The sequence below is a fragment of the Salmo salar genome, chromosome ssa12 (assembly GCF_905237065.1).
Source record: "Salmo salar chromosome ssa12, Ssal_v3.1, whole genome shotgun sequence".
Lineage (NCBI taxonomy): Eukaryota > Metazoa > Chordata > Actinopteri > Salmoniformes > Salmonidae > Salmo > Salmo salar.
Window position 1 is genome coordinate 80,649,207 of NC_059453.1, and position 23,205 is coordinate 80,672,411.

Sequence of the window (23,205 nt, forward strand, 5' to 3'; positions counted from 1 at the left end):
TTGTGCTCCACTTAAGTCGGCTACCTGCTGTGCTTGATTTTTACTGATCATCAAAAAATAAATCTCAAACAGTTGAGATATAGATATTTAGAGGCCAACTAAAAAGCGATATGTATTTCACCTAATGAGGATGTACTGAACATGATGGTGACACATCGTTGATAATGTATGTATGAATGAATGGATTCCTCTGGGGAAAAAACAAAGCATTTAACAAATATTCTTTACATCTTGGCACTGTATATTTTTCTTCTTTTTCCTATTTGTTTCATATAAAATATCATTAGATTGATACACCCTTATATTATTACTGAACACTTAACCATTATTTTTCATCTCTGTGACCCTGGACTTAGTCATGCAAGATATCTCCGTCTTGTAGAGGAAATATACCTGTCTGCCATTTCTCCGAGCAGTAATGTTTATAGCCACAGAAGGCAGTGGTTAGACCATCAAAAGGAAGTATCAAAAACAGCTTAACACAAGGAAGAAAACAATCTGTACAAAATCCTTAGGTCAATGATAACAGAGAAAAGTCTGTTTTCTATTTTACAGTTTAAAATCCAAAATCTGGGATAATCCCCAACCCTGCCCCGCCCATCTCACACAGATGTCTGCATGTATGACTTTTTAAGCAAGGATTACTAAGTAAAATACATTTGCAGCACAGTTTGCTATTCCAATACATACAGCAGTTTTCACAGCTATTTTATAGTTCATACAAAGCCGTTGTGATAAAGCAAAAAGAATAACACAAATGCATTTTTGATCTTTGAAAGACACAAGGAAAGAAAATGACAAGAAAAAGACAAAGCTATACTGACATGTACGTACACCCTACTGTTGGAAAGCCCATGACCAAACAAATGACAATAGATTGTGGGAAATGGGATCAAATAAAGCTGGGTGATTTCTTCATGAAAAAAAGGCCTACGGTTTGGATTGTGAGACCCTCAAGATAAACAAGGTCTAATTTTATATTCATATACTTTTTTTGGTCTTTTTTACAAAAAGAATGATCTCTCTCCAGTTTTAGACGACACGTGCAAGACATAGAACAAAGTACAACTGGGCGAAAGTTTTTTTCCACTTTTCATTGAATTATTCCCTATAGGTTGGAACTGAGGTATGCGTACAGTTTTCGCAGGCTGTTATCTTTAGTAATGTCAAGCTACACATACTGAGAATGTTCAAATCTCCCCCCTTTACAATACCAAGCAAACCAGCAAAAGATTACATTTGGATGAGCTCAAGTTGTTCTCACGATCCCAGTCCGGCTGTTACTGACCCATCCCACAGCTGCATGCTAATGGATATTAAATACATTTTCTGAAAACCACAGATTGCCCTTTTCATGTGTAATAATAGTAAATGCATGGTGGAATGTTGAAATAACTGCCATAAAGTACCCTGTACCCAGCTTATTAGTTGACAGGAGTGTTTTTTAATATAAAAAGTAATATGTTGACAGAAACTAAACACAATCATAAAGCCTTACCAATGGTAACAAAGAACAGTAGAATCCCACCAAGATAGCACAACTCACTCACAAGTGGCATACAATCATTGGAAAGGATACAAATTCATAAAGAATAAAAAATAAAACAAAATATTGAATCATTGTGTGGTCCAGTTGAAGTATAGAATCACATTGTTCTCTACAAAGCTCTCCTGTCCACTGCTAAATCACTGTCATCCTCATTATGACCATAATCTCATTTCATCCCCCTAGGTGGCACAGCAATCTGCTGCTGATAGACTGAGTGATGCCTTTTCCTCTCATTGGCCCAAAGAACATGTTCCCCTAATCTGGTCATAATGTTTGTCTGACTCTCTGCATCTCCCTTTCAGTTGTGGTCACTGCAAAGTCCTGCAGCTGCTACACTCAACAAGAGACTCCTTTGGCTTTAAAGCTAATGACAGTCAGACAACCCTCTCTAATCAATGTGCAATTGGATTGACACAGCTGAGACTATAGTCCATCTTTAGTTCCTTTCACAGCCAATGGGAGAGAATGGAGGATATTTGGCCTTTTCTGCTATTGCATGAAACAGAGAACATTGTTTTTACTTTGTAGTTTATCTTTGGTAGTCACAGAACAAGATTTTAGAAACATCGACAACTAACTAAACAGAAGTTACAAACAAAAAAAGAAATAATAATAAATAAAAAATGCCAAGTGGTTGGTTGCAGTCTTTAAAAATGTATCTTTGTGAGTCTTTGTATGAGCCTGTTTCATATCATAAACCAAACCTACTGTAGGATCAAGCCCATTTGTATTCAGCCTCAAAGCCCCAGCATCAATCCCATCCACCCTATTGCAGGGTCTACATCACTACTCTGACTTAGTCATTTGGTTCTGCTGATGTTGACCCCAAACAGTACCCAGATCATCAGTTACCTTGTGGTGTGTGGGTTTCTGGGGGCCTAACATGTCTGCCAATACTGGAATGAAGCAATGATCAGGTCTTATTGCCAGTTTTGGGATTATCCCTAAATTAAGAACATGAATATTTAATCTGATGTGTGTAATTATTAATAATCACAAACAGATTTGAGAGCCAACTGGTCATGCATATGGTAAAAAAAAACAACTTTGATATCTTCAAGCAAGGCCAAACAATCCTTCCATGACTGAAATTACAGTGTGGAAAACTATACATGTTTAATCTACAATGAGAGTTGTGTTCAGGAATCACAATTAGTTGGTCTAAAATATTATCTTTGTACTGCACACCTGACATTTGATTTTCTTTCTAAAATTGGGAGCTTGCGAATGATCAGAAATTTGGTTGCAGCTAACGCACTGCCCTGAAGGGCTGTTTTAAAATATAATTGAATGAGGATAAATCATAACCTGCATGATTTCTCTGTCATTCATTCCCATCTTAAATGAAACTTCATTGATGCATGGAGAGAGCCTTCATTACGAGTAGTGCATTGTGGATGGACTTGATGAGCTTGGGGGAATGCGATGAGGATGGACTTGATGAGCTTGGGGGAATGCGATGAGGATGGACTTGATGAGCTTGGGGGAATGTGATGAGGATGGACTTGATGAGCTTGGGGGAATGCGATGAGGATGGACTTGATGAGCTTGGGGGAATGCGATGAGGATGGACTTGATGAGCTTGGGGGAATGCGATGAGGATGGACTTGATGAGCTTGGGGGAATGCGATGAGGATGGACTTGATGAGCTTGGGGGAATGCGATGAGGATGGACTTGATGAGCTTGGGGGATGCGATGAGGATGGACTACATGTTAGAGGGGTGGCATTCTGAAGCATGTGGAATAAATGACAGAAAAATACTACATGGTATTTGACATTCTGCTTCATGTAAAAAAAAAAAGAGGAAACAACAAGAAAGGAAATCCTAAACATCCATCATTAAGTGCTGACCATACAGAATCTCCACAGCATGGGCATGAGGTCTGATCAGTTACAGAAATCAAATGCAACAACAACAGCAACGAACAATGGAAAATACATAGTTTATATTTTAAACCCCTCACCCTCAAAACACACCAAAAAACATCCCTCCCACCCTAAATGGAAGCAAACCAATGAAATTGTGAAGGCAGTGACCATGAACAAAATCTACACACACACACACACACACACACACACACACACACACACACACACACACACACACACACACACACACACACACACACACACACACACACACACACACACACACACACACACACACACACACACACACACACACACACACACAGCGTAAATTAAACGTCATTCAATATCTCTTGAGTTTATGGGCATGTGTGTGTGTTTGTGTGTGTGAGAGAGAGAACCCCTCTGCAGTCCATGCTCAGTGTGGTTGAGTGGGCTGCATGCAATCCATACTGGCTGTACAGTGCAGGTCCAAGTTCATACTGGCTGCACAGTGCAAGTCCAAGTCCATCCTGGATTTGAAGCCAGCACGCTGACCAAGAAGTCGTCCCCAGTACCAAACATGTCCATCCAACGCATGTAGAGTAGAAATTACTTTTTTTCTTATTTTCGTTCACTTAAACCAAAAAGTAGATATAAATCAAAAATACTCCCAAGTGGGACGTATTCTCTTTCTTGTGTTTTTCACTATGTATTTAATGGCACTAAAAGTCAATTGGAAACATTTGATAGCTGTCATCAGAGGACTGAGACTGCAGTCTTGTATCTGTGTTATCTGTGACGTTGTGGCGTCTCACAGATGACTAAGGTTAGTTCTGCCTCTGGGAGGGGCCCTGGGGGCCCGACCTTACAGCATGTCATCGTGGCCCTGGTCGTCATCGTAATCTCTGTGGTGATCGAAATCTGGACTGTGGTTGGCTGTCGTCACCAGGGAGAGGGGGCCTTCGTGGTCCTCCGGGTCCAGCGGTTCCTCTTTAATGTGATGCCTGCATGGAAACAGAACACAGACAGGGGATGTTCCAGTTAGTTTATCTTTAGTTGGTTAATCCCTTGTTGAACCTTTCATTCCCTCCTCAAAAGAGAATCACAGACATGTATTGATTCAGATTTAAAAGAGAAAGGAGGAACAAAAATAAACGAGTGGCTGGAATGAATCTCTGAGATGGGCCTCTCTTGGCTGGTGTTGATGATAACTTCACCTTCTTTTAAGGTATTCCAATCCTGGGAAACCTGCAGGCTTTATTTTCATAGCAGCCGACAACAGGGTATTCACTTAGAACTGATAAATGAGGAAGATTAACAACGTGCGACGGGGAGAGAGGAGAATGGACTCTGCGGAGGGAGAGAGTGGGCTGTTGTCAGCTTCCTGGTGGCGGTAGATCAGTGACAGCGAGCGCTGTGTGTTCCTCTTCCTACTCGTTAACATGCACAACCTGCGAGGCGGGTCTCCAGAGGACGACCCCGAGCCGGCTTCTATCATTAATCAACTTCAAGCAAACACAGCGACCAGACACCGCTATACATGCTTTAAACTCCAAAATTAATGCATATTTTCACCAAGTGTCAATAATGGAAGAAAAGCGCTGGCAGGAAGGCGCGAGAGCAGAGCAGAAAGGCGAGCTCAACACAACACTGTGATAAGAAAGAGAGCCCTTATGAGAATAATAACGCTGTCAGTTGTAAACAAGGCAAAACATGAACCCAGCCCACTGCCTGAGCAAAGGGGGCTCTACGAGATCTGCCAAATTTCTCATTACAGAAACACCGCAGGAATAAAGCGCACGGGAAGGAGGCCCGACTAGTGCAGAGAGGAGGAAAAAAATTAAAACATTATGAGAAGCTGCAGGATATTTCCCATTCTAACCTGTAGTGCCAACCCCGTGCTGTACGGTGGCAGTAGGAGACGCTGAGCCCATTTTGAACAGCGACCAGGGACAAGCAGGTTTTCTGTTCCTCCAGACTCATCTGATTTATTTACGCACAAATGTCTTATGTGATATGCAATTATTTTGATGAAGACATTTCTATGCTAATGAGCTGACACATTTAGTGTAGGTGTGATTATAAAACAGGGGAAAAGGTAAAGTTAGCTTTTCTATTGGTTTCAGATCAAAGTAACTTCACAAGTCACATCGCCTCAGGTCTCAATCCCTGGCTGCAGGGCAAACATGAAATTGTTATTATTATGCTATTGAACTGCATGCTGACTCCACACTCTGCTAATTAGCTGGCTGGGTCTGGATACCTGATTATAGTCAGCCTGTAAAAGAGAAAAGCCCTGGTTTCCTCTCTGTAGTAAAAGTCTAACTCTGTCTAACACCATGCAGGGCTTTGAGCTAGGCAGCTGGTAAACACATGTAAGGCCTGGGCCACTCCATAGCCAGCCGTTGTCTGTACGCCAGGTGAAGACCTGTGAGACGTTGGGTCTATGAGCTAGGTGTGGTTTGTGTGGGATGAGGATGTAGTGATTCTGTAGCTTGTGTGAGGTGCGTCTCTTGGAGAATGGGAGAGGAGCGAGGGAGCTGGCTTTAGAGCAATAGAGGTGCTAGCAAGTAAACCTGAACTTTTGTTTGAAGGCGTGCTGCTTCATAGAAGATAGAAGAAATGGTGCTTTGCACGAATGCACTGAAGTTTTAAGCTCTGATGCATTTTGTTCTTATATAAAGCTTATTCACATACAGTCATTGTGAAAATAGTTCAGTATATGGGTTTTATCAGCCTCAAGATAAAGAGAGGGAGAGAGATGAGGCAGCCTTTGGGCCAGCACACCCATCCTGTCTCTGCCTTTCCTGTTCCAGAGCGATGCCCAAAGCTATGTTCACAGTGATTAGGGATGGCACTTTCCTCCATTTCGCCACAAGCTCATTACTGCACCTTTTTGTTTTCAGGCACAATTTTCCTCTAGCTGAGATATTTCACAGGGCCATCCCTAAATCTAGCAGAGCTGCACATCGGTGGTCTGCCCCACATCTGGAAATGATGCTGCCTGACCCATATTATTTTAGGCTTCAAACAACATAGCAGACAGTGCTATACAACAAGTGAATAGGGAACTGCGGTTTCCAGGCAAACCACAGTTTTCCTACATGGGAACCTTGAATTATTTCTTCTAGACTAATTATGATTTTTTGTTGTTTTTCTTTCGACGGCTGAGAGGGTTTTGAATGTGTTCTAACTCATGTTTCAGTGTGGAGGAGACAACAGCTCTTTCACTTTGTGTTCTGGTATTTTGTAAATATTTTTTTGAAATTGGAGGGGTGATTATGACGTGACTCAGCCGACAGTAGGACAATTTTTTTAACCGTAATAAAGGAGAGTTATAAACTTTGTGTTGAAATAACAAGAGGGCCCCAGTCTTTTCTTCCCGGCCTTGCCTGGCTTTGGAACCTTCTAGAAGGTGGAGTTTCCTTTTTCAGGGAATGCTGCAGCCACAGTCACGGTTCTGACCTTTCATTCAACCGCTCCAATGTCATCCTTATTTTATTTAGCATTGTTTCATGTTCCTTAAATATGTTATTTACATGTAACATCCAATTTTAAGGCATTTTTGGTGATATTAAAATGCTAGATCAAAAAATTTGTTTGGGCATCCCGAGTGGCGCAGCAGTCTAAGGTACTGTATCGCAGTACTAGAGGAGTCACTACAGACTCGGGTTTAATCCCGGGCTGTATCACAACCAGCCGTGATCGGGAATCCCATAGGAAGGCGAGGGTTTGGCCAAGGGGTTTTTACTTGGCTCATCGCGCTCTAGCATCTCCTTGTGGCGAGCCGGGTTGCCTGCAGGCTGACCCCAGTCATCAGTTGAACTGTGTTTCCTCAGACACATTGGTGCGGCTGGCTTCCAGGTTAAGCAGGCGGGTGTTAAGAAGCACGGTTTGGTTTCGACCTTCGCCTCCCGAGCCTGTTGGGGAGTTGCAGCGATGAGACAAGATCGAAATTGAGGAGAAAAAGGGGGTAACATTTTTTTAAATAATTAAAATAATGCTTGATTAAATCCATTCTGTTTGGGATCTATTTGAATCAGTGGACACCAGCTGAAACTCTTTCCTTCCCTTCAGTCTTAAACAGATACTGTAAATAGAAAGTAAGGAGCCACTCACATAGCTGGCAAGGGAGAGCGTCCTGGGCTGCTGTCACTGCCGTTGCTGTTTCCATGGTCCATCGCTCCAATCATCTCCTCTCGGATGGCATTCGCCAGCGAGTTGAGGGTAGGACTTCCAATGGAAGCAGTAGTGTATAGAGGTATATTGTTTTCTGCCATTGAAGCCTGAAAAGCATGCACAGTGTTAAAACAGTGAAACGGAAGAGAACTGTCAGCACATTTCAGCTTCCCTCCATCCCACCAGCACTACATCCAAAAAGAAGGAAGAGTGACCAGGAGTCGGAGGTGGAGACAGTGTTATGTTTATTATTTCCTGCCTTTCTTTCCCCTCACAGTAAAAGGGTACAAGGTAAATAGAGCTTGATACTGAGACAGTATTCATATTTACCTGGAAGGCTGCAGAGAGAGCCGGACCATAGCCCAAGCTGGTCTGGATGTTCTTCACTAAGGCTGGACTTCTGCAGACAACAACTTTAGTTTAGAAAATGCTCGTATTTCATTTAATAAAAATGCTGGTAATTTTATCACACAATGAAAACACACTGACTCATTTAAATTAATTGTTTTCATTTTAAGGAAGACAAGACAAGTTGATGGAAGCAGTTTTTGTAAAAGCATGATGTAAAAAGGAAGAGCTAAACACAGCGGCATGATGGGAACACAGAGGCAGAGCATGCAGGTAGTGGGGGGGAATCAGGAGGTGGGGGGGGGGGGGGGGGCAGGCAGACGTTCTTACTGTACTAGCAGCTCATCAAAGTTCTCATCAGCTGTGTATTTCTGAGGCCGGCCTCGCTGTATATGGCGGCCGCATTTAAACTCCTCATCATCAACAGTCCAAAAGGACCCAAACTCGTCCTCTACTCTCACAAAGCACTTATGCTGGGAAAGGTTGGTGCGGATGGTACCCTAGGTGGGAGACAAGCAGCAGGGCAGCCAGATGCAGATGCAGTGACCACAACACAACAGCACAGAGGACAGACAGACAGATAGACACAGGGGCAGACCAATAGACACAGGGACAGACAGACAGATAGACACAGGGGCAGACAGACAGACACAGGGACAGACAGACAGATAGACACAGGGACAGACAGATAGACACAGGGACAGACAGACAGATAGACACAGGGACAGACAGACAGATAGACACAGGCACAGACAGACATAGACACAGGGACAGACAGACAGATAGACACAGGGACAGACAGACAGACACAGGGACAGACAGACAGATAGACACAGGGACAGACAGACAGATAGACACAGGGACAGACAGACAGATAGACACAGGGACAGACAGACAGATAGACACAGGGGCAGACAGACAGATAGACACAGGGGCAGACAGACAGATAGACACAGGGACAGACAGACAGACACAGGGCCAGACAGACAGACACAGGGACAGACAGACAGATAGACACAGGGACAGACAGACAGACAGATAGACACAGGGACAGGACAGACAGAGGGACAAGGGAGGAAAGGATAAGGATCAAAATGAAAATGAAAATGAAAACAAGTACAAGCCAATGTGGGTGATGATGCGACACCAGGGGCAGAGTACTGAACGCATGGGGGATGCTGCACACCAAAGCAAGCAGGGACTTTGGGGGGCATCGTGGCACACAGACAATGAGATGGAGCAACCTCTTCCCATAGATCCACAACCAGCCAGGCAGGAGAGTCGGCCAGAGATGGCAGACCTACCCAGTGATCTTTTGTGGCCTTCTCTTTTGGAACTCTAGTTCATCCACTGTCCACACAGCCCCTTTAACGTTTTCTACTCGCACAAAACACTTGTGAAGACTAAGATTATGCCGGACTGCATTCTGCAGTTGGTTTAAAAAAAGAAGAGAGAGAAAAATTCTATCAACACACGAAAATGTCTAATCATTAACATTTCATTTCAGAGAAGAAACATTTAGACAGGCACATACATGATGGAACCTGGACATCATTGTAAATTTTTTCAGGTATCAGTGATCTATCGGCAGTAAAGTTTCAAATAAGAAAAACATTGTGGAAATATTTTCCAGTTACTATGGCAATACAGTTTCATTTCATCAACATCCTTTGAAGATATCATTCACAGTGCCTTAAATTATGATGAGCCATTTGAGAAGAGCCACCAAGACCTTGATAACAAAAACCCAGACTGAACAAAGACCTTGATCAAATAAACCAGTCTGTTTGGCTTGTTAGTTTCAGTTATGACTTTAGCTACAATTGAACAATAAGGAAGAAGACACATTTCCAAAAGCTTTAGCTGTTGGCTTACATTATAAGCTTTTTCATGAGACCATTTGTAGAGTATGCAGGTTACCTTTTTTAAATAAACCAATCACTGACACATGAGATTAAAACTCTGTAAATGTATAGGCCCCTTGTCATCTGAGTACCTTATTGAGTGTTTGTGTGAGGACTAGTGTATACAGTAGGGGGGTGTGTGTGTGTGTGTGTGTGTGTGTGTGTGTGTGTGTGTGTGCACGCCAATATGCAGGAGTGTGTCACAGTGTAGGATTTTTGTTTATAACTGAAATGTGCCCCTATGGTCGGGCTGTCAGCGCCAGGGGAAACAGGCAGTTAGAGAGCTGAGGGAGGACAGTGAGCCGTGGAGAGGGGCTAGGGGGTCTCACTCACAGCTGCACTGTGGATACGCTACACTACAGGCCCTCCCTGCCTTATGAGGGTAGCCTTCAATGCTTCATCACTCTCTTTTCTCTTACTCCTTCTCTCCTCCTCCTTTTAGTCTGCCCTCTCTTTTTCTCTGGGGTTTGTCTGCCTGTGTGTGTGTGTGGCCCAGTGGAAAAGAAATCAGGTGTTCTCAGTTGAAATTCTGTGGGATGGTCTCGGCCAGGAGTCCCTGGCAGCACATTGGTGTGTTAAACCCATGCCACCCACCACCAAAAACATCTCCAAATATTAGCTGGGGATTATTTACAAGAATGCACGTTTCCCTCATAATTTTTCTGCAAGGCAGGGGACAGTGTTTGTGTTAGAAGTTGCTCTATTTAGATAGAATAATTTGGGCAAGGTTATGAATTGGGTAAAGGCTCATTCATTGCATTTATACTTGATATATTTCACTATCATTTACACTGAACAAAAATATAAAGACAACATGTAAATTGTTGGTCCCATGTTTCATGAGCTGAAATAAAAGAATCCCTGACATTTTCCATATGCTCAAAAAGCTTATTTCTCTCAATGTTTGTTTATATCCATGTTAGTGAGCAGAAACTCATTGGCCAAGATAATCCATCTACCTGACAGGTGTGGCATATCAAGAAGGTGATTAAACAGCATTATCATTACACAAATGTACCTTGTGCTGGGGTCAATAAAAGGCCACTATAAAATGTGCAGTTTTCAGCAAAACACAATGCCACAGATGTCTCAAGTTTTAAGGGAGCGTGCAATTGGCATGCTGATTGCAGGAATGTCCACCAGAGCTGTTTCCAGATAATTTAATGTTAATTTCTCTACCATATACTGCCCCCAACGTCATTTTAGAGAATTAGGCAGTACGTCCAACCGGCCTCACAACTGCAGACCACGTGCAACCACGCCAACCCAGAACCTCCACATCCAGCTTCTTCACCTTTGGGATCGGGAGTGGATACTGAGGAGTATTTCTGTCAGTAATAAATCCATTTTGTGGGGAAAAACTCATTCTGATTGGCTGGGCCTGGCTCCCCAGAAGGTGGGCCTGCCTGCCAAGTGGGTGGGCCTATGCCCTCCCAGGACCTGTTGCAGCCCTGCCCAGTCATGTGAAATCCATAGATTAGGGCCTAATGAATTTATTTCAATTGACAGATTTCTTTAGATTAACTGTAACTCAGTAAAATCTTTGAAATTGTTGCATCTTGCGTTTATATTTTTGTTCTGTGTACATAAAACAAGATAACTTATGCATTGTAAATGTCCACAGAACAACATTATACAGACACAGGTCCTTTAGCTCTTAGATGGCTAACATTTGTTTCTGTTTGCTTCAAGAAAAGAAAAACAGCATAACATTGCTTCGTGTTGTGAATATTGATTTCCTTATACGAACTGTAACTCAGTAAAATATTTGAAATTGTTGCTATATGCATTTATATTTTTGTTCAGTATAATTCCACAAGATCAACACAACAATCCCTGCCCTTTATATTAGTCTAAGGTGAAGACTGATTTTACCTTCCATGTTGCGGCATTGCGCCTGAAATACGCAAACATTCGTGTGAACCAGTTGTAAATTTCATTTAGTGTTAGCTGCTTTTCCGGTGATTCAAGGATACCCTGGAAAAGACAAAGAGACAGAAACAACATTTAACATTTTGTTCCCTCTGAAAAACAAATATTATTCACAAGTGGCATGCAGGTTGTGTGTGTTCTCCTGAAAGAACACAGACAACATGGTCTGCCTGTGTGATTTCGTGCACGATCTGTACCCTCTTGCTTTGTTTATGGAACACTGTCTGGTTCCCATTCAAATTTCGCAATTTGAATATATTTCTTTTGGCAGTGTAAATGGAGGGAAGCGAAAACATTTCTCAGGCAGATTACAGGCCAGCAATTATGCCAGGCTCAGATTAATTCCTGAGATCACAGATTACTGCGAGCCGGCCGATAATTGACTGGCCATCTTAGAACAGGTTCATCCCTACTGTTGTGTGAAATGAATTTCATAATCACATCCACTGTAATGCTTAATCAAAAGTAATTGTTATATATGGCTGTCCCGAGCGCATTCTTCCACTCATTCTTCCACTCATTTGCAGATGGTTAATCTTCCGCTGCACGTCTAAATTGTATTTGAAATTTAACAAGGAGGCATAGAGAAAAAATAAGCAGTTTGTGTCTTGGCTGAATATTTATCTGCTGCGTGCCCTGTTAACGACGGAAGCCACTGAAGCAGATTAAAGGCCCTATTCCTTTAAGTGACAGATTAAATGCATTACAAGTTACCAGCCCAGAGCAGATCGGAGCCAGCCGAGCAGAGGATCCTTACCTGGCGTATTAACGAGGCATACGTGAAGGGAGGTCTGACTTCAGCATTCATGTAGAACTCTTTGTTCTGGACAATATCTGTACAAGGGTAGCAACCACAACATACAGACGGACATAGACAAAAGCCATAGTCAGTAGCTATTATAGACACAACATTTCCATTTGCAGTCTGGTAGATTTGAAATTGGATGTGTGTGTGTGTGTGTTTGTGTGTGGGGGGCAGGGGGGCTATATGGGTCCAGTACCTGGGGAGATTGGCATGTTGTACTTATCAGAGTAACGTCGGCGCATGGGGCCCACACTGTGGTGGAGGCTGTTGGGGGTGATGACGGAGTGGGCCTGGGACAAGGGCGTCAGGGGGGCCGTGGGGGTGGTGGGGGTCTGGGGCAGGCTCAGGGGGGGTGAGGCCTCAGGGGGGGCTGTCTTGGACAGGGTGACGCTGGACACCAGGTTGAGCTGGGAGAGAGAGTAAACAAAACACAACACAGACAGACAGACAAGAGCTTGTTAATTATCCAGTGTCTCAAGACGCCTCATTGGCTAGGCTGATCACAGCTTTAATTATGGGCCACCCTGAGGATGATCCGTGAACGTTCGCTAAACGTCCTGTTCATTCTCTCTCCACCTCCTTCTCCATCCTTCACTTCTTCCACCTCCTCCTCATGGATCTCTCTCCTCTCCTCCTCCTTCCCTAACGGCTCAGCTTCCTGCTCTCTGTTTTCCTCCCTTTGTTTGATCTGCTGGCAGATCACACCCACACACTTCAACCAACCCCCTCCCCTCCCCGGGGATGGGCGACTGGCAAGGGTGAGGGGAGATGGGCGGCACTAACAGCCCTGACAAATGACAGTGAGATTCTCACCTCCCGCTGAGCAACCACTAATAAGCCACGTAGAGGAAGCAGACAATCTGGGCTAATTACAAGCTGAAATTGTATTGTAAGGACTCTAATTAGGAGATGCTTATTGAGGTGATGTGATGATTAAATGCTGTATCTAAATGACCCCATCATCAGGGCTACGCTGGCTGGCGCAAGATGGCTCCGGAATATTTTGTAGAAGGGGGAGAGAGAGGGTTTGCTGTTCTTTCGAGGGGTGGGGTGTGAAAAGGGAGTGGGGAGAGATATTAGTAATAATGGCTACAAGGTAAACTAATTAAGCCAAGTGCTCCAAAGGTATACCATGGCTTCCAGCAGATGTGGCTGCTTCCAAACACTGCCTCCACAGTGGAACAGCAGTCAAGTGGAAATTTCTAGCCTGACCCTTTGCTCCAGTTATTAATTTGCAAGAATACTAATGACACATATACATATTCCCACAAAATTGTTCTAATTGCTAATTTGCCCGAAGGAGGCCAGTTTCCAAATTAAACACCACTTCAGTCTGCGAGGAAAGAGGGGAGGAAAAAACAGAGAGAGAGAGAGTGGGCAGGAGGCGTCACCTCTTTGACAATCATTTGCGGACTTTGCTAACAAATTAATGAAATGTCGAAGCTGTCAATTGCTTTGGAGGTATCAGATGTCAAATTTTTGCTGATAATGGTTGTGGGTGACAGTGGAGCTGCAAGGAAGGCGGGTGGCTTGAAGGTGAAAGTGAACAGACAGTGTTTAACATCTCACCCCCCATCACATGGAGCCTACATGGCCACCCAATTACCACAACCCTATTAGCAGTCATTACCATTGAGATGGCCCCATATGATAGACAAGTATATAATAAAGAAATCTGGGGCTAGCTGCATGGCTGGCACCACTGCTTAATTCATCATTGACATGGCATTGACTTAACCAGGTTACGGATAGTGTGATTTTTTAAATTAAATGTATTTTTTGTATTTGTATTCATTTGCATTTCACTTGCTAAAACAAAGGAATTGTGTCTGTTTTTTCTGCATCAATAGAGATATGTATGCATTTAATGTTAATTTACAATTCTGAGGCCGAAATATGCCTTTTGGCAGAGTTCTACACAAATACATGTAGGATCTTAATTTGATCACCCTGTTATAGGAGGATTTTCCTGCAATGCAGGGAATGTAAAACTTGTAGTGTATTTAAAAAAAGCCTCAGAAGTATGTAATTTCCACTTTCAAATTTCAGACTTGATCAACCCCTGAAAAAATGTCCATTAACACATAAATGTATACTGTAAATTCACTACTGTACAAGTGTGTTATTCTAAATCAAGACCCAAATAAATCACACTTGGGTTTATTGTTTTTCTGACACAATACTATCAATAGACTGGGCGTCTGACTTATTTTCCTGTTGACTAGCAGTCTTTGTTTCATGTTTCATCCATATTCCCCAACCATAAACAGTGAGTGGCCCTCAACAATAGGCCAGACAGCCTGGTAATAGCATGGCCTTTGTTTCCCTCACCATTTGGGCTCACTCCAGTGCAGAGACAAAATGAGACTTCACACAGAAATGTATTAAATGGTGATGGGTGATCTAATTATACTGGCTTTGATTCGCCAAGCTGCTAAAGAAAAAATAAACAAAAATTCACTCCTTAATTTTAATTAATTATGTACTGCGAAAAGGTCAGATTTCTGACAAGAATGCTTAGCGACACCAACTACAGACACACAATCCCACAACCACACAACGACAACCACAAACACATACGCATCATGCACACAAAACACGCACACACACACTGTTTATGCGCTGCATTCTGTCTTGACATTTTTTCAATCAAGCTCAAAGGAATAAACACAATCCTATTCAGTTGACACTGTATATGTACAGTATATGCATGCTATGTATTTAATTAAGGCTAACTGTTAATTAGCCCATTTATGTAGGAGAGTGTACTGTAGGACGTGTGCTGTAGATACACTACATGATCAAAAGTATGTGGACACCTGCTCTTCGGACATCTCATTCCAAAATCATGGGCATTAATATGGAGTTGGTCCCCCTTTGCTGCTATAACAGCCTCCACTCTTCTGGAAAGGCTTTCCACTAGATGTTGGAACATTGCTGCGGGGACTAGCCTCCATTCAGCCACAAGAGCATTAGTGAGGTCGGGCACTGATGTTGGGCAAATAGGCCTGGCTTGCACAGAATTGTCTAGAATGTCATTGTATGCTGATTTCCCTTCACTGGAACTAAGGGGTCTTTGCCCAAACCATGAAAAACAGCCCCAGGCCATTATTCCTCCTCCACCAAACTTTACAGTTGGCACTATGCATTTGGGCAGGTAGTGTTCTCCTGGCAAGTCTGTTGCCATCATCAGAAAGATTAGTGGGTTGGTTCATCGGGTTCGCTTCCTAACACTATACTACAGCCTAATTTACCCATATCTCATTTACTGCAATAATGTCTGGGCCAGTACATATGCTTCCTACCTACACAAGTTACTCATCACACAGAGGAAATGTGCACCTCCTCTAACTACTTGGATCCATCTGCCCTTCTGTTTAAGAGACTCAATATATTGTCTATCCACAACATTAATATATTTATGCACCTTCATCTACAAATACACATACCTCCCAGACAGCCTACCTAGGGTTGGGCGGTATCCAGATTACATGGTATTACCGGTATTGCACACAAGGGGTGCTATTTCTTTTTTAGCAAACGTAAAAAAAGATCCAAAAACGTAACTTACCAGAATGCTAACAAAATGCTAACAAGTACTAAGGAATTCTCATAGCGGAAGCTAGGTAAATGCTAACGAGCGCATGCATTTACTACTGAGACAGACAACCCAGCTCATAAAGTTAAGCAAGTATCGCAAAACGCTGTTTTCAGCACACACACAAAACAATTATGAGGGGATTGTCTCTGCTGCTGTTACTAAGAAGCTTGATCTTGCAAGTTAGCAAAACCCAGCTGGTGAGAATTTATTAGGCACATCTTAGATAGTTCACTTAATAGTTATAATATATATAGTTGGCAAATATTAGTAGTGTATTTCATAAAATTGAAACTTGATCACCTCACTTAAGTTGCGCTGCAAGAGTGACTCACCTCACAAAGCTCCCATTTTGCTCTTTGTGCTTCTTTGTAAACAAACATCCGTGACTGGCTCAAACCGCTGTTTTGGGAAACTAGTCCCAGTAAGCTTCATAATAAAAAAGTTATATAATGAAAATATATCTAATGGGCGAAATAATGAACGCGATCTGCTTTATCTATTACTTAGCGCACAAGTTGACTGCAGGTATTTAATATATCGACTGCAGTACTAATATTCAAAGCCCAAAAAAGGTCAGTTACCAGAATGCTAACACGTACTAAGGAATCGTCATAGAAAATGCTAACTAAATGGTAATGAGCGCATTGCGAACATTTTGCACAGTTTCTGACCTAAACTATACAAGTAAATAGCTAGCTAGCTACTAATTTAGCAAACCAAATGCACAACTGCAGAGCTTTTAGCATATTTTAGCCAGTTAACTTAATAGTTATAAGATATTTAGCTGGCAAACATTTAGTTGTGAATTCCATACTGTAATTAGTTCACCTGGCACATGCTGCATGACAGTGAGTGACTCACAAGGCTCTGGTCTCTGGTCGCTGTGTGCTTGTAAACAAACACCATGTGACACGTGACTGGGGACTACTGTAAAGTACATATTCAATTGACAGATGAAATGAAGAAAGCAACCTATTGCACAAGTTGACTGCAGGTATTTACTTAAAAAGTAGCTAAAATATTAACAATTATTTATTTTTTTTAATCCAAGAAAAGGTTAATGGTATTGACAGTATTGAAAAACCATCCTGTGGCTTTTTCCAAATACCCCAGTATAATGTATACCGCTCAAGCCAAAATCTACCTAAACCTTTCAATGGATTCTTCCAGGTTAATTCCCAAACCCATGCATACAACACAAGACACAGCGATAACCTTCACACTCCCCACTGCAACACCTCACATAGACAATTCTCTAGCAGATACAGACGTTCCATACTCTGGAATTCCTATCTTCACATTGTCAAAACATCATCATCCCTCAATAACTTAAAGCATAGACTAGAGGTCAACCTGAAGAACCAAACTACCCAGTCGTCTCCTCCATGTAGCCTAACTCTCACACACACGCACACACACATATTCAAAAATGTTTGTTTCTTGTATACTTAATATATCATGTACATTTATAATTAGTATGCTCTGTTGAACTGATTGAACAAACTTTTTTTGTACTTATATTGTACAGTTGAAGTTGGAAGTTTACATACACCTCAGCCAAATACATTTAAACTCTTTTTTTTTTTTTTTCATCACATTCCCAGTGGGCCAGAAGTGTACATACACTCAATTAGTATTTGGTAGCATTGCCTTTAAATTGTTTAACTTGGGTCAAACATTTCGGGGAGCCTTCCACAAGCTTCCCACAATAAGTTGGGTGAATTTTAGCCCATTCCTTCTGACAGAGCTGGTGTAACTGAGTCAGGTTTGTAGGCCTCCTTGCTCGCACACACTTTTTCAGTTCTGCCCACACATTTTCTGTGGGATTGAGGTCAGGTCTTTGTGATAGCCACTCCAATACCTTGACTTTGTTGTCCTTAAGCCATTTTGCCACAACTTTGGAAGTATGCTTGGGGTCATTGTCCATTTGGAAGACCCATTTGCGACCAAGCTTTAACTTCCTGACTGATGTCTTGAGATGTTGCTTCAATATATCCACATAATTTTCCTACCTCATGATGCCATCTATTTTGTGAAGTGCACCAGTCCCTCCTGCAGCAATGCACACCCACAACATGATGCTGCCACCCCCATGCTTCACGGTTGGGATGGTGTTCTTTGGCTTGCAAGCCTCCCCCTTTTTCCTCCAAACATAACAATGGTCATTCTGGTCAAACAGTTCTATTTTTGTTTCATCAGACCAGAGGACATTTCTCCAAAAAGTATGATCTTTGTCCCCATTTGCAGATGCAAACCATAGTCTGGCTTTTTTATGGTGGTTTTGGAGCAGTGGCTTCTTCCTTGCTAAGCGGCCTTACAGGTTATAGGTTATCGATATAGGACTCGTTTTACTGTGGATATAGATACTTTGCACATGTTTCCTCCAGCATCTTCACAAGGTCCTTTGCTGTTGTTCTGGGATTGATTTGCACTTTTCGCACCATAGTGCGTTCATCTCTAGGAGACAAAACGCGTCTCCTTCCTGAGCGGTATGACGGCTGCATGGTGTTTATACTTGCATACTATTGTTTGTACATATGGACGTGGTACCTTCAGGCGTTTGGAAATTGCTCCCAAGGATGAACCAGACTTGTGGAGGTCTACTATTTTTTCTGAGGTCTTGGCTGATTTCTTTTGATTTCCGCATGATGTCAAGTAAAGAGCCACTGAGTTTGAAGGTAGGCCTTGAAATACATACACATTTATACTTCCAATTGACTCAAATGATGTCAATTATCCTATCAGAAACAAGCTGTTTAAAGGCACAGTCAACTTAGTGTATGAAAACTTCTGACCCACTGGAATTGTGATACAGTGAATTATAAGTGAAATAATCTGTAAACAATTGTTGGAAAAATTACTTGTGCCATGCACGAAGTAGATGTCCTAACCGACTTGCCAAAACTATAGATTGTTAACAAGAAATTTGTGGAGTGGTTGAAAAACAAGTTTTAATGACTCTAACCTAAGTGAATGTAAACTTCTGACTTCAACTGTATATTGTTTTTTATATTTATATTATATTTGTTTTTATCTTTTTTTGTATCTGTACTGTTTTGTCTTTCACTTGTTGACTTTGGTGCGAATAAATAAAACCTTATGCTTTACTTTAATCGTTAGGGCGAAGAAATTAGGCATTCATTTCTGTTGTATGCTTTTTCTCCCATCAACACCCACTAACCTGAACAGTCTATAGTCTAAAGCCTGGTCTAACTCAGTTTATAGTCTAAAGCCTGGTGTAACCCAGTCTATAGTGTAAAGCCTGGTCTAACTCAGTCTATAGTTTAAAGACTGGTCTATCTCAGGCTATAGTATGAAGCCTGATCTAACTCAGAGGGCATCTCTAGTTATAGTCTAACTGAGAGCTCCAGCTGAGACTCAGGCCTTGACCTGTGGGATTGGCCCACTGATACAGCCACCAAGCCACGCCATGGCTAGACACATTTATCACATTTATCCAGCGGCACTGCACTGCCGCTGGAGAAAAAAGGGTGTAAAAAAAAAAGCTGTGTCCCCCCTGAGCTTTAACACAGAGCCCTGACACAGGGGAGAGGAGAAGTAGAGAAGTCAAGATGCTATCTGCTGCCCTAGCCACTTTTCATATACAAATGTCCCTGTGTCAGGCCCTCATTCCGAAGCCTAATCTACACAATCAGTGTGTGTGACAGAGGCAAAGCTGCAACAGACAGCCTATTGTAACTCTACATCTCCAGGAGCTTTATGTTGCCTGCCTGCCTGCCTGCCTGCCTGCCTGCCTGCCTGCCTGCCTGCCTGCCTGCCTGCCTGCCTGCCTACCTGCCTGCTTGACTGCCTGTGTGGAGCGCCGTACAGAGACTGACTGGAAATAAATGATTGGGGCTTTGGAAGGAACTCGTCAGAGGAGAGGACCTCTGTGTGTGTGTATGTGTGTCTGCCGCTGTGTTCAGCCCCACAGTGTATTGGCCCTCATGCTTTAGGCACTATGAATGAACTGTCACAATGACTGAACTACGGTAATGGGGTTCCTTCTAAAACAGGACAAAACAGCAGCTATATGTAAGCTGTATGTTAAGTGGTACAGCCTATAAAATAAGGATTAAACAGTAAGTCACATAATGGTATGATGACATATACAGTAGGGATGGTGTTATAGTCCGATGAATGTGGCAAAATAAGGAATTGAACAGCCATCAGAATTGCTCTTAATATGAGAGATGTTGTCTTTCTGAAGCTTATTTGGTGGAATCAACAAAATGCTATGTTCACAACAAGATGTTGAGGGGATTTTTCAATTAAAAGAAATGTCTCTATATAAATATACACAGTACCAGTAAAAGTTTGGACACATCTACTCATTCAAGGGATTTTCTTTATTTGTACTATTTTCTACATTGTAAAATAATAGTGAAGACATCAAAACTATGAAATAACACACATGGAATCATGAAGTAACCCAAAAAGTGTTAAACAAATCCAAATATATTTTATATTTGAGATTCTTCAAAGTAGCCACCCTTTGCCTTGACAGCTTTGCACACTCTTGGCATTCTCTCAACCAGCTTCACCTGGAATGTTTTTCCAACGGTCTTGAAGGAGTTCCCACATATGCTGAGCACTTGTTGGCTGCTTTTCCTTCACTTTGCGGTCCAACTCCTCCCAAACCATCTCAATTGGGTTGAGGTGCAACTGAGGCCTGGACTTTCTGATGGGCCGCCCACAGGCGGTGAGGGTAGGAAACAACATCTTTGCGGCCATGCACGCCTCCAACTCAATCATCAAGTTTGCAGACGACACTACAGTGGTAGGCTTGATTACCAACAACAACGAGACGGCCTACAGGGATGAGGTGAGGGCCCTTGGAGTGTGGTGTCAGGAAAATAACCTCACACTCAACGTCAACAAAACAAAGGAGATGATCGTGGACTTCAGGAAACAGCAGAGGGAGCACCCCCCTATCCACATCAACGGGACAGTGGTGGAGAAGGTGCAAAGTTTTAAGTTCCTCGGCATACACATCATGGACAAACTGAAATGGTCCACCCACACAGACAGTGTGGTGAAGAGGGGCAAAAGCGCGTCTTCAACCTCAGGAGGCTGAAGAAATTTGGCTTGTCACCGAAAACATTCACAAACTTTTACAGATGCACAATCGAGAGCATCCTGTCGGGCTGTATCACCGCCTGGTATGGCAACTGCTCCGCCCACAACCGTAAGGCTCTCCAGAGGGTAGTGATGTCTGCACAACGCATCACCGGGGGCAAACTACCTGCCCTCCTGAACACCTACACCACCCGATGTCACAGGAAGGCCAAAAAGATCATCAAGGACAACAACCACCCGAGCCACTGCCTGTTCACGCCGCTATCATCCAGAAGGTGAGGTCAGTACAGGTGCATCAAAGCGGGGACCGAGAGACTGAAAAACAGCTTCTATCTCAAGGCCATCAGACTGTTAAACAGCCATCACTAACATTGAGTGGTTGCTGCCAACATACTGACTCATCTCTAGGCACTTTAATAATTCAAAATTGGATGTAATAAATGTATCACTAGTCACTTTAAACAATGCCACTTTATATAATGTTTACATACCCTACATTACTCATCTCATATGTATATACTGTACTCCATGCCATCTACTGCATCTTGCCTATGCCGCACGGCCATCGCTCATCTATATATTTATATATACATATTCCTTTTCATTCCTTTACACTTGTGTGTATAAGGTACCGTAATTTCCGGACTATTGAGCGCACCTGAATATAAGCTACACTCGCATTAACATCTGCTAACCATGTGTATATGACCAATACAATTTGATTTGATTTGATTACTTCCAAAGTTGTGGCAAAATGGCTTAAGGACAACAAAGTCAAGGTATTGGAGTGGCCATCACAAAGCCCTGACCTCAATCCCATAGAAAATGTGTGGGCAGAACTGAAAACCTGCACGAGCAAGGAGGCCTACAAACCTGACTCAGTTACACCAGCTCTGTCAGCAGCAATGGGCTAAAATTCACCCAACTTATTGTGGGAAGCTTGTGGAAGGCTACCCGAAACATTTGACCCAAGTTAAACAATTTAAAGGCAATGCTACCAAATACTAATTGAGTGTATGTAAACTTCTGACCCACTGGGAATGTGATGAAAGAAATAAAAGTTGAAATAAATCATTCTCTCTACTATTATTCTGACATTTCACATTCTTAAAATAAAGTGGTGATCCTAACTGACCTAAGACAGGGAATTATTACTAGAATTAAATGTCAGGAATTGTGAAAAACGGAGTTTAAATGTATTTGGCTAAGGTGTATGTAAACTTCCGACTTCAACTGTGTCTTATTTCATAGTTTTGATGTCTTCACTACTATTCTACAATGTAGAAAATAGTAAAAATAAAGAAAACCCCTTGAATGAGTAGGTGTGTCCAAACTTTCGATTGGTACTGTATATATGCCATTTAGCAGAAACTTGTATCCAAAGCGACTTACGGTCAGGCATGCACATATATTACATATGGGTGGTGCCAGGAATTGAAGCCACTACTCTGGTGTTACCATGCTTTACCAACTGAGCTACAATGGAATATGCTACAGGAGGTTTATGTTGTCTGCTCATACCAACATCAGTTCAGGCACTACGGAATACCATGTGCTCCGAGTTAATAATCAGAACAAAATGTTATCTGGGATGTCAACATATGTGATCAAAACAATATTAACGTCTCCTCTCAAATGAGCAGCTGCTTTTGTTTAACAGATAAATAAAGAGATGAGGATATAAATTAATAAATATATGTGAGACAATTAGACAAATGAGAGAAGAATAATGAAGGAAACATGACAGAGCTGCTACTCACTGGCTGTGGGGTGGGTTTGGGCTCCGTGGATTTGACGTGGAGATGCGTCATCATGGCTTGCAGACGCTCTTTGTCTTTCGCTAGCTGTAATGAGAAGTAACAAATGAAATCCTTTACGAACAAAAATCTAATTGTCTGTAGTACAATCCAACACATGATGTTCTTTCTCACTGTTTGTCATATATCCAGTAGGAA

The 23,205-nt window shown here is 42.3% G+C and overlaps 1 protein-coding gene across 11 annotated transcripts in view; it reads right to left on the reverse strand.

Moving 5' to 3' along the window:
* Nucleotides 1–1,421: 1,421 nt before the first annotated feature.
* The window catches only part of LOC106565737 (forkhead box protein P1-B-like), a 240,427-nt gene continuing 218,643 nt past the window's right edge, over nt 1,422–23,205 (reverse strand). For 8 of the 11 annotated variants that reach the window (XM_014133178.2, XM_014133179.2, XM_014133177.2 and 5 more), the window contains 8 exons: nt 23,011–23,094; nt 12,767–12,977; nt 12,523–12,599; nt 11,709–11,810; nt 8,260–8,429; nt 7,912–7,981; nt 7,522–7,688; nt 1,422–4,406 (listed from right to left, as the gene is read on the reverse strand). In XM_014133178.2, the coding sequence (XP_013988653.1) occupies nt 4,268–4,406; nt 7,522–7,688; nt 7,912–7,981; nt 8,260–8,429; nt 11,709–11,810; nt 12,523–12,599; nt 12,767–12,977; nt 23,011–23,094 (1,020 nt within the window). In that variant the 3' untranslated portion in view covers nt 1,422–4,267. Of the gene's footprint in view, nt 4,407–7,521; nt 7,689–7,911; nt 7,982–8,259; nt 8,430–9,233; nt 9,356–11,708; nt 11,811–12,522; nt 12,600–12,766; nt 12,978–23,010; nt 23,095–23,205 lie in introns of all 11 variants that reach the window. The other 3 variants (XM_014133184.2, XM_014133187.2, XM_014133185.2) reach the window with 2 other exon arrangements.